At 33.6% G+C, this 11779-nt stretch overlaps 1 protein-coding gene across 2 annotated transcripts; it reads right to left on the reverse strand.

The window, feature by feature from the left end:
• Positions 1 to 414: 414 nt before the first annotated feature.
• Positions 415 to 10782, reverse strand: LOC124454395. Of its 2 annotated transcripts, none has more exons than XM_047005205.1 (8): positions 10450 to 10782; positions 8689 to 8801; positions 7562 to 7650; positions 7288 to 7371; positions 6243 to 6352; positions 4388 to 4493; positions 3219 to 3303; positions 415 to 1052 (listed from the first exon to the last, which is right to left on the reverse strand). In XM_047005205.1, the coding sequence occupies exons 1-8, from the start codon at positions 10679 to 10681 to the stop codon at positions 777 to 779; spliced, it is 1095 nt and encodes a 364-aa protein (XP_046861161.1). In that variant the 5' UTR covers positions 10682 to 10782; the 3' UTR covers positions 415 to 776. The 2 variants fall into 2 exon arrangements, with proteins under 2 accessions (XP_046861161.1, XP_046861160.1); XM_047005204.1 differs by having other exon boundaries at positions 7279 to 7371; positions 10450 to 10781.
• Positions 10783 to 11779: the final 997 nt, after the last annotated feature.

An 11779-nucleotide genomic window follows, 5' to 3' on the forward strand; every position in this document is an offset into this window, starting at 1 on the left:
ACTAGCTAATTCGTCTTACTTAGCACATGACGTAATCATGATGTTGTCTAGAAGTCATTTGAAAGTAAATTTATGACAATGTTAAGAAAACGCGAATTTTTAAGACTGCGTTTGTTGAACGTCGGAGTTGCACCGAGTCAGCGCTGTACTAAGTCGCTCAATTTGAAAGACTTGTCAATAACTTGACGCTGTTAAAACGTGTTTGTTGGCTACCGTTTCTACAACGTGAAGTTCAAACATCAAGTACTGTGTGTTAGCCTCCAAAGTCATTTAATAAAGAAGCAACGAGGTTTGATGAGATGCATAGGTACATGTATGGATTTGGCCTGTATGATTGCTATATACATGCCGTTCTATGTGTATAAAATTACCCTTCGACTTACATTACATAAAGTACTGAGTGTTTAAAAAAACTTTGAAATTCCATTTTAATATTTTCCAAAATTACATTTTCATATTTTTCAAAATTACACTTTTAAATATATTTAGTAATACACCAAGATCACTTTTCGCTTTTATTCTTGTCTGCTCCCCTTTAGTACTACAATAACAGTTGAAATTTCCCATAAAATAACAAGAAGATTGCGCATTGTGAGTGACTCAATTAAAAAAATGGTCTGTTAAATAGCAATAAAATACAATGGCAAGTGATTGATGCATAAGTGGTGTTAAATTGGCTCCCATAAAACTTCAAATCCCAATGTAAATGCATTTTGCAAACAGATTACGTGCTTAAGAAAATAGAAGCCGTGTTTTGTCAAGTATTTTTACTTTCTTCAACTCTCGCCAAGCAATCTCGATTTGTATGGTGGTATCTCAGAGTTCTTCAATGAAATGTCCGACTTCTGAATGGAATTGTAATTTTTTATTTCTTTAGGAACGATTTTCCTGGGATATGAAGGCTTTTTATCCATCATTTGCTCAATAATTTCTCTTGCATTTGGGTGCGGTCTCAGTAGTCTAGGTGGACGGTTGCGGTCTTTCTTTAAAGCTCTAAAAGCTTCGTGATAAAGAAAATAGTTGAATAATCCCTGCAAAGGCTTGAAAATCGCCTGAAAAGAAAGTGAAAATGTAATAATTTTCAGAAATTTTGGAATGGAGAATATTTCCAGAAACATCATATTGGATTTTCTACGAAACTCAAGCTTTTTTAAAACTTACGACATATAAAGTCGGTTTAAATTCAATAAATAATTATTAATAGCTAAAGTATAGATTTTGCATTATATAATTGACTACTCAAAACAAAAAATATTCTCTTAAAATTTCCATAACTATTTGTAAATATATGCTAAATTTCATTCAACATCAATTTGAAATGTAAACATTGCTCGGCCAAAACTCTTAATTAGTCTTAAATATTCGTCCATAACAATGGGTGAGTAGCAAGCCAGCAAGTTCTTTCGTGTTGTGTAAATTTTAGATTATTGTCAATATTCATTTCTTAAGATATATGCAGTATTGTTTTTGCCGTACACCCAGTGGCGAGTTACTAATTACGAGGCCTGTAGGCTAAGACAAAGTTAAGGGCCTTTAAGCGATGTCTATTCCTCCCACTAAGTTCAGTTTTCCTTTGCTTTGCATTTCCTGTTAGTAACCCCATAGGGTAAAAATGAGAAAAGCTCATTTTAAAGTGAAAACGAAACTTCGAAAATCATTGACATGGTCAGGGAAATAGGAAAAGCCTTCATGAGTTCTGAACATTGCGCATTTGAACAGTATAGAGTACGAAAGCCATTTTTCCTCTGCATTCATATGCATGTAAGGTTTTCAGCAGCATGAATGATCTAAGTTAAGCACATTTAGCTAACTCGGAATAGCAAAAACGTTCAAATCCTAATTATGTCCAAAATCAACGGGCCTTTCGAATACCCGGTCTTGTAGGCTTAAGCCTACTCACTACTCAGCCTACTGGATAATTTGCCCCTTCGCGTATAGCAAAACAGAAAATATTTGTATAGCACAACCAAACTCACGGGCTGGCTACTTCAACCATAAACCTGTTTATTACTAAAATATAATAAAAAGTTTTCTGTAGTTTCATGTATGTATTTTTTGGTATATATTTACACATATTAGGAAGTTTTAAATAAAAAAATTACATATTTTTGTTTTATCTTATTTGGAAAAAAGACTGATGTTTTTGAACAGAACATTGACACATAAAGAGCCTAATTCTCTCTTTAATCTTTAAATTCGTGAAGCCTTTATCACTGACGTACATTAAACTATATGCAAATTACTAATATGATTCATTTTAATTGTGATATTATATATGATACATGACGTTTTCGAAGGTAATGTTGAAATGACTACTGAGCAAAAATTTAGCAATAATTGCTGGTTTTACTGGTCTTGGAAATAAAATTTGAGCATACAAGCTTATACTCTCATTATGTAAACTTTAAAACACGAACATTTCTTAATAAATCCATTTTTTTAAAGTGACTGAACACCAAAATATATGCATAACCGAACTAAATTAACGGTTGGCTGTGTCACAGAGTCAAATGGATTATGTAACCGATTTCAAATTGCTGTTTTATTGTAGTGCTATTGTATTTTGCTTATGAGTAAATTGTGACTTTCTGCCGAGATAGTTTTATGAACTTTGAGGAGCATACATTATTTAAGAAATAAAACATGTTTCCTGTGTTTGCACAGGCTTATGCAAACCGAGGAGACCTTCGGGAGAACTCGAGAGCAGATCAGTGCAAGCCCGAGACCGAAGGTCGAGGGTCACCTGCTCGAGAGTTCTCATAAACGTCTCCGAGGTTTTCATAAGCCACTTCAAACACAAAACATCTTTTATTTCGTTTATAAAATAACAATTATGCGAAAAATACAAATATTTAAATTTTTCCCCTAAAATGTATTCATGATCAATTAGCAAATTCTCTCTGACTGATTTATTGTTTTGATTGGTGGAGCTCAGATATGTTTTGCACAGGCTAATGCAAACACGTCTCTAGACCAATCACCGCACGAGTTTCATTGTTTTTATTTCATAAATAAGTATGACAGAAAGACGACAGATTGAAATTCCCTTTCTACATGGGAAGGGGAATGGCAGGGAAGATGATGATCATGTAAGACACCGATGGATGGGGTGAGGGATGATATTATGATATCACGAACGCGTTTCGTTGTTTTTGTTTTGTAATGTAAATTTTGTAATAAAGAAGTAATTATGTAAATAACCCGTAAATAGCACTTACATCAAGATACCAAAGGAAAATAAGAAATGTAGATCTTCTCTCAGTAGTCAAGAAAGTCACAATGGCCACGACATAAGGAAACCAGCTTTTAATGAAATTACAACATAAATGTTACCAAAAGTATATTTTCTTATCAAATTTGTCAAGCAATGAAATAGACATCAATAGTGGTCAGACCCTTATGTACTTTAAGAGGGCATGTCAGAATATTTTTTCCATTCGCTTAATATTTGACGTTTTCTGACCAGCATTAATGAACGAGTGTCACGGTAATGTTTTGCGCGCTTGTGTTTACCTCTGTTAATAAAATTCCGCCATAGAACGCAGTGCTGCATAATTCATTAACTACAATATTGTAACACAGTGCTGCATAATTAATTAACTACAATATTGCAACATAGTGCTGCATAATTAATTAGCTACAACTGCGTCGCGTTAGGAAGATGAAGACGATTTAAACTATTACAGATCACCAGTTCAACAGCCTCATCATGAAGAACAGGCTGTAGTGCAAACTGCTACAAACCAACCTAATGTGGTGCCATTTAAGGGTGCCCCGAAAATGGCTGCTTGTGCATGGTTAAGCGCGCAAAGCATTACTGTGACACTCATTCTTTGACGACACTTACAACTTACAAGAAGAAAAACTATGTAGAATTTTGAATGTTTTTTCTTGCTGTTGAGCTTCATTCTGCATTATTGATTTCTTAAGAGAAGTGCAATTTGCACTCATCCCTTCTTAAACCAATACGCATGCGTATGAATACTCTGATAAACATGTCAAAAATGTGCACAATAAAACCAGCATTACAAACTATTCACGTATACTGCAGTGACATCACCTGAGAGGGCAACAATATTTATATATTCATGTTTTAATTCCTCAGAAACAATTGATTTCAAAGGAGCTTACTTAATACGCAAAAACGTGTATATATGAATAAAATCCCTCTCACTTATCGAGCTGGCAACGACACTACGTATGTATAAGTGGTGTGCAACCACTTCCCTGAGAGTAGAAAAGAACATTGGAATTTTCGCTATGTTGCAACGAACTTGCATTGTAATTTGTAAAAAGAAAAATGTATTGTCAAGTGATCCAACATGGCGGCCATGACGAAACTTGAACAGAAAGCATGGACAAATAATGTTCAATGATAAGGTCTTACCAAAACGCAAATGCAGCCATAATTAAAGAAAATTTTTGGGCAATCCTCTTTAGGTTTTCTCTTTCATCACTGGTGAAAATTCCAGTTCCTCTAAGTCGACGTCTTACTGTAAAAATTCAGATGAAAATAGCATTAGCAATCATAAACAAATCGAAAAGTAATTGAGCATCCTTTTTCTCAAACTGTCTAAAAAAAATTATCTACAATTGCTTGATTTTAATGGTATTTAGTTTAACAACATCTTAGATTTAAATCAAATGCTTTTAATTGTATTTGTATCATCATTGACAGTTGGTAGTCAAATTTCATTTCAAAAAGTTGTCTTTTTCGTGAATATTTTTTCGGGCGAGTTACCAACTCCAAAATACCACGTTTTTAGGTTTTAATGTGGTAAAATCTTACGAAACCAGAAGAAAAGGCTTTTGCTAAATGTGCATTATGCTCAGGAGACAAGGATTTAGCCATTGATTATGTTGATACAATGATCTCTGAATGAAACACGACACAGTTCGTGCAGTCACAGAACAAAAGGCTCATTTAAATCAGTGGCGTAAACGCTATATGCTCTGGGTGTGGGTCGACTATTAATATGTATATTACATGGATCGTGCATTCCCAATATCGTTAGTGCAAAAATTTGAAGCCGAAAGTAGACAGCTATAATTAGATGCTCCGCCATATTGAACTATCCCACTCAAAATGATAATCTATAGTAAAGAACCGCCATAAGCGCATTGCACTTATATACCCTAAAAAATCTTTCAACGTGAAGCTAGAAGCATTCTCTTGTGATAGTATCTCTCGAATGGTGTTACAAAAATTTTGGAATAAATCCTTTCTTAATAGTACAACTGCTTCCTACACTTAATCTTATTAATGCTAATACGTAGCAGTTTTGTCAATGCACCATAAGCGATGCTTCTCGCAATTTTTCATAGCAGAAAATAATATACTTTGTATGTCAACCTCGTGAAGTGGGACTGTTGGACTTGGAAGTGCGCCTTCCGACTTCAAATTTAATTAGTGATGTGCGAACCATGTAAAATACATATTAATGCAGAGCCACGGGCACTTAAGCAATCAGCTTGCAAAGGAGCACAATGAAGGGTGTTGCTTATGAAAATTATGATAAACAGTAGGTTTATGTTTGAGCAAATGGAAGCACTGGATATTTCTCATTGAAGAAAAATTCGTCAATTTCTCCTCTTAATAGTAAATTAAAAGTTCTACTCAGTATTTTTCCGTAGATAAACTAAAAACCAGTTAATATTGTGTTCTATTAACGATTTTTATGAAAATGTTTGTTGTCAGATTTAGGTGGAGGGCACCCCATCCTTGAAAGACAGCGGGAAACCTAGCTCGTTCAAACTTAAGCAACTGATTTAAATAAATGTCCTTGAAGGACCACGGGAGGCCTAGCTCGTTTAAACTTAAGCAACTGATTTAAGTAAATGTCCTTGAAGGACAACGGGAAGCCTAGCTCATTTAAACGTAAGCAACTGATTTAAATAAATCTCAGATGGTGTACTTTGGCGAAATGTTTAGCGAAAACCAATAAAGCCGATTAATTTAAATTCAAACTACTTTGTAACCATGGTATTTGTTAAAAATTTTCAAACAATGTTATATTACCAACGATCGACTAATAAATTTTTCATATTCTGAAACTGTTACTGATTTAATTCATTGTTTACTAAACATGCGATTATGAATAATGGAAAAACTCTTCGTTCATGTCCATGAAATGCATCTATTTTGTAATAATTTACAATCAATGCATTCATTATCATTAGTTTCCTTTAATGTAAGGAGAGGAATAATTAAAAACTTGTAAGAAAACTGAGGAAGGTTTTACCTTTTTTGTACGTGATAAAGAATAGAACTGGATTTGCATGAAAAACGAACAATAAAATTATGCTCAGCAGCATCATCGAGGCGATTTTCCTGTTACGAATGTTGTCACAACTAGAAAATTTAGATATAAGGTTAAGATACGATAGCTAATTGAGGCGGCTTTTCAGTTACTAAATTTTGTCTAAGCTTTCTCTTCGACCTTAGATCAAATGTTTACAGTGAGCAAGGCTTAAAAAGTTCTTTAGTAGCTTTTACCACATAATGCTTTATTGAATACATGTAAACTGAGAGAAATGAAAGCTAAGAACCAATGGGAACCTCACAGTAAACAATGGCCTTTTTATAGGGTTTTAAAAAACTTTTTAAGGTCTATCTTTCACTGTTACGATAAAATTTTACAACCATGAATTCCAGTATACTTTAGCAGCACACGTTTACAGTACATGCTGCTAAAATAGTATAAAAGCAAATAAGAATAAAAGTTCAAATGAAAGATTAAGCTTTTGTAACTGAATTATCAAAATGCGAGGCTTTAAAGTATTGCTTGCATAATTTCAAAATTCTTATGGTAGATAATAAAAATTCTATTCATGACTAACTGAATTGTAGTTGTTGTAGAAACATACTCACAAAAAGGACAAAAACGTACAATATGTATCAAAAATGGATAAGAAGATCGGTGCTTCCATCCTTTATTAAAGAACTGTTAGATTCTGAGCGACTCTGATTTGATTGTATAGCCATGATACAGAGGTTTTGTAAGCTCAAATGATGTTAGTTTCATAAAACTATTGCTCAAGGTGTATATAAGTGTATGTGATGAAAAAGTAAAATTCATGACATCCATTAAACAGCCTCATTTGTGCACATAAGCCATTTTATAAATTTGTTGTACTTAATGATTTATTATCCTCAAATTCAATCCCATGATTTATTCAAAATGTGCTTAAAGTCCTTAAGTGAAATATACATATTAATGAAGACTTGCCTGGAATGGAAAGGAAGAATGGAAAATAAGGTCATAACATTATGCTTACGTTTCATACCAAAATCCCCAATTTAATGATAAAATAACAGCAATAATATCAATTGGTGACAGCCATGCCAAAATATGATAAGAAATCACTGGCCTAAAAAGAATTGAAAAAATACACAATTCACACTATAGAATATCGTTATCACAATTCATTGGACTTAGTTTTTTTATAATTCGAGTTCTTCCATCTGTTATAGCAATAAACATCATGCATGCATCTTGAAGATTATTCTAATCTTTATTAACTGGAGCTCCTTGTGACTAGTTTTCAAAAGAAAACTTACCAGTTTATTTCGTACATCTGCAAACACACATCGACTGCGAAACTAAAAGTCCACATTACGCTTGCTATGCGCCCAACAAATAAAATAGCCTACAAGAAAAAAATTGCTATATTAGAGCAAAGTGCAGTTAGACCAACTGCATAAGTTCCTTTCTTAGCAAAATCCAAAAATCTCATAAATTACTGCATATTATAGGCTTTATAAAGTGAAATTTGCAAGTAGCTACTTTTTTTACTGGCTAGAAGAAATACTCAGTTGTTTGTAAGCAATTTGATATATTTATGTCCATTTTACGTTAGTGTGGGAGTTGAAATTTTTTACTTTAAAAGTGTGCAAACATTTTTGACTGCCATGATTTCTCATTTGATGTAATAGGTTTCATGGAAGTTGCCATTGTAGTTTCTATTGTAGAATGCAGGGGCAGATTATCCAGTAGGCTTAAGCTAAAGTTAATCTAGTAGGGTTAAGCTTAATCAGGCTTAAGCTTACAGGCCCGGTCTTTCAAGAGGCCCGTTGTATCTTGATACAACTTGGATTTAGACGTTTTTGCTATTCTGAGATAGCTAAATGTGCTTAACTTAGATCATTTATGCTGTTGAAAACCTTACGAGCAATCAAATGCAGAGGAAAAATGGCTTTTGTAGTATCTTCTGTTGAAATGCGCAATATTCAGAACTCATGAAGTAGTCGGTTTTTCCCAGTTTCCCTGACCATGTCAAGGATTTTCAAAACTTCGTTTCAGCTTTGAAATTAACTTTCCCCCGTTTTTTACCCTATGAGGTTACAAACAGGAAACGTAAAAGCAAAGGAAAGCTGAACTCAATATAGGAATATATATCACTTAAAGGTCCACAACTTTATCTTAGCCTACACGCCCTGTAATTAGTAATCCCCCACTGGCAGAATGTGTACTCTTTTTGACGTTTATTTAGCAAACATGCATGGCATTACAAAGGTTCGAACATATATGTCAAAAATCGCCACTTTTGACGGCTATAAAATCACTCTGAGAAGACCAATTTTAATTCTGTTTGCATCAGAATGATTTTGAGAGCAAGTATTTTGAATAAGCCAGTAAAAAAAATTTACGAAAATTTCACTGCAATAGTACTTTAAAATTCACTTGCCTCCAGTGTTGCGCATATGGCATATATCAAACGAAAGTTGCTTGTCATGTTTGATTCATCAGATATTTTTGGCATGCCATAAACGAGTGACATGACTGCCAGTACAATCGTTCCTGGAGTACAAAAGATAAAGGGTTTTAATAGATCAAATATTAAGACAGGTCATTTAGTCTTACCGTGCTAAAACTTTTTGTACCATATAAACTCTTGAGAAAGAAGGCTCTATACTCACCATGGCCATAAGTACAGGGGGGAGGGCTGGGTGGAAAACCACCCACCATTTTTATTATGCTGCACTTTTTTTTATGCTGACATTTAAACGTAATTTCACTTAATTATCAACTAATCCTATTTTCTTGAATTTTATAACAATTAAAAATAAGCATCACGGTAGTACTTTGCGCGCTTGTGTTTATATTGATTTTTATTATTTTATGCAGAAGCAAGAAAATCACATCAAACTACATACGGATGAAGCGCATGATACTTCCAATATTTATCAGTTCCTGAATGACGAGTGCTGTCTATACATTCGTGATCCTCTTGTTCTGTAGAACAAGTCACAGAAATGACAAAATTTTATTCAAACTTGTCGTTTATTTTTGTAAGTGGTACTAAATATTTGATAGATTGCAAGATATTGAAACGTTCGATGGGCAAAAAGTAAACGTATTGCAAATGGGGAAAATACATGTAGCTCAACACGAAATGGCTCAGAAATTTGGTAATTGCAAACATCAGCATAGAATTGACTTACTAGATGTTGCAAAATTGTACGTGTGTTACTGTTTTTTCGATATCAGAAAATGGTAGTGGAAGAAATATTTTTACAGTTTGTTATGATATGCACATGGAAGACTGTTTGAATAAAAACACAGACATTTTTACGTCTATAATCGATTGCTCGTTTTTAAACAATCGTGTGATACAAACTTTCTAACTAAATCAGACTTTAAATATAAATATCAAAGCCCAGCAAAGTGCTTTTAAAGGAGCCATTTAATGCATAAAAAGAAATGTTTATTTAAAAGTGTAACGTTTCGTCTTGACTCTCAAGAGATCATCAGACAATATTAAATTACAAGTATAGAGTGATATATATATAATAGCTATTTACATAATATTAAATTACATGGTGTGATGAAAACGTGTTAGTAAATATTGGATAAGATGGTATAATTATCTTGTCCAATATTTACTAACACGTTTTCATCCCACCATGTAATTTAATATTATGTAAATAGCTATTATATATATATCCCTCTATACTTGTAATTTAATATTGTCTGATGATCTCTTGAGAGTCAAGACGAAACGTTACACTTTTAAATAAACATTTCTTTTTATGCATTAAATGGCTCTTTTAAAAGCACTTTGCTGTGTTTGATATTTATATTTAAACTTCGCTTTCCGCCCGGTATATCCCTGGTCACAATTCTAAATCAGACTTATCAAAAGCTGACAAGAATGAAAAAAACTGAGATTACTGTTTATCTATCTCATTATGGCATGTTTAATTTCATTGACATTCAGTCTCGAAATAGGAAGTTTGCATTCACGCGTTTAATAGAGTTAATGGAGTGATAAATATTTTTTAGTTCCTGTTAATTTTCTCGTTGCCAAATAAATGAATAGTTCATCAAAGGTGATGTAGTAAAAAAAGAGACATGTTAACATCATGTTAACAATGCAACAAAGTAGTTTGTAAAATACATGTGATCTATAAAAGTTAATATGCAATAAATATCCGTAGTTACTCACCAACACACGCTATTAAGTCAGACAATGCCATGTAAAAGATAATATTTGGATGAGCAGATGGACTTCGTCGTATTGCATTAAGATATTGCCACATGTATCGAAGTTGCACCACTGCACCAGTTAAACCAAGAACGGATGTTGATATGTAGATAGCATTTAAAACTTTAATATGAACCTCTTGTAAAGTATCACCAGGAACACAATTAGTTAACCAATAAGTCACTAAAGCCATTATTTAAACCAAGATGCATCAAATCATAAAAAATCTTAATGTTACTATAAATTTTACAACTCGCTTTTTTCTTGTTGTTTTGAAAACATATCAGACATACTTTCATTTAGTATTCGTTTGACATAATAGTTTTGTTGCATCATAATTTTGCTGCTTCTTTATTTGTCACCTAATAATTAAGCTCCGTCTGGGCAGATATTCATGCGCACACGGGGCGCACTAACGTGGTTCTCACATGATTTGGACAGATTTGGAATAAGACAAAGAACGGTTACGGCAGCCTATTTATATCCTTAAATATCACTGACAGGTGTTTATTTTATCATTGTGGATAAAGAATGGAAGCGGTTTTATTAAATTGGAAACAATTGGTGAAAGCCAGTTGTGAAGACCAACTAAAGTCAATTTTGATTCATATTGCTATAACGACAAAAATGACCTTCATTTCATGTCTGCAATTTCGTAATTATGTTACTTGATGAAAAATTTTTCCCGTGACAAAACAATAAAAATATTTATAAATGTCATGTGTGCAATAAACATTATGTTTGAGATTATAGCTATAGTTTAAAGATATTTCTTTCTCATGCAAAGATCAGTATTTATTATACCATGTTGAAAATTCAGGATTATTCTGGGGCGGGTGGCTGAATGGTTAATTGCGTGAGCTGTAAGCCAGACGGTGCGGGTTCAATCCCGCTCGTGGCACATCTAGCAATGTGTCTGTAAACCTAGCCCGGGTTGACCAAAGCCATGTGAGGGCAATTTGGTAAAGGAAACTATGTCCTCGAATGGACTGTATCTGCATCTGCAATGTTGCAGCCTTGTCACACTGTGTCACGCTGATATCAGCGTTGTAGTTGCGTGAAGGGTACGAGTGATTGTAGTCTGGTCAGCTGCCTTCACTATAATTTAAGTAACCAGGATGTTCCATTTAGTGTAGAACCCTCATACGTCGAAATCGACGGAGTCCATTATTCTCGTATAAATTCACAATATACATTCATCATATATTGTCACAAGTCGATCGCTTAGTAATGACGACAATATTTATCTTCAACTTTTGTGATAAGTGCTTGATCAAGTGGTATTTCGAAA

This window comes from Xenia sp. Carnegie-2017, unplaced genomic scaffold (genome assembly GCF_021976095.1).
Source record: "Xenia sp. Carnegie-2017 unplaced genomic scaffold, XeniaSp_v1 HiC_scaffold_3, whole genome shotgun sequence".
Classification (NCBI taxonomy): Eukaryota; Metazoa; Cnidaria; class Anthozoa; order Malacalcyonacea; family Xeniidae; genus Xenia; species Xenia sp. Carnegie-2017.

Bases quoted from the DNA above. Each gene is read 5' to 3' on its own strand.
- LOC124454395 (XM_047005204.1), bottom strand. From the start codon at position 10,681: ATGGCTTTAGTGACTTATTGGTTAACTAATTGTGTTCCTGGTGATACT. The intron at 7,372-7,561 runs GTAAGTTTTCTT...AATTCTTTTTAG, and splicing joins CAGATGTACGAAATAAACTG to GCCAGTGATTTCTTATCATA. The intron at 1,053-3,218 runs GTAAGTGCTATT...CTTTCTTTTCAG, and splicing joins TTTTCCTTTGGTATCTTGAT to GCGATTTTCAAGCCTTTGCA.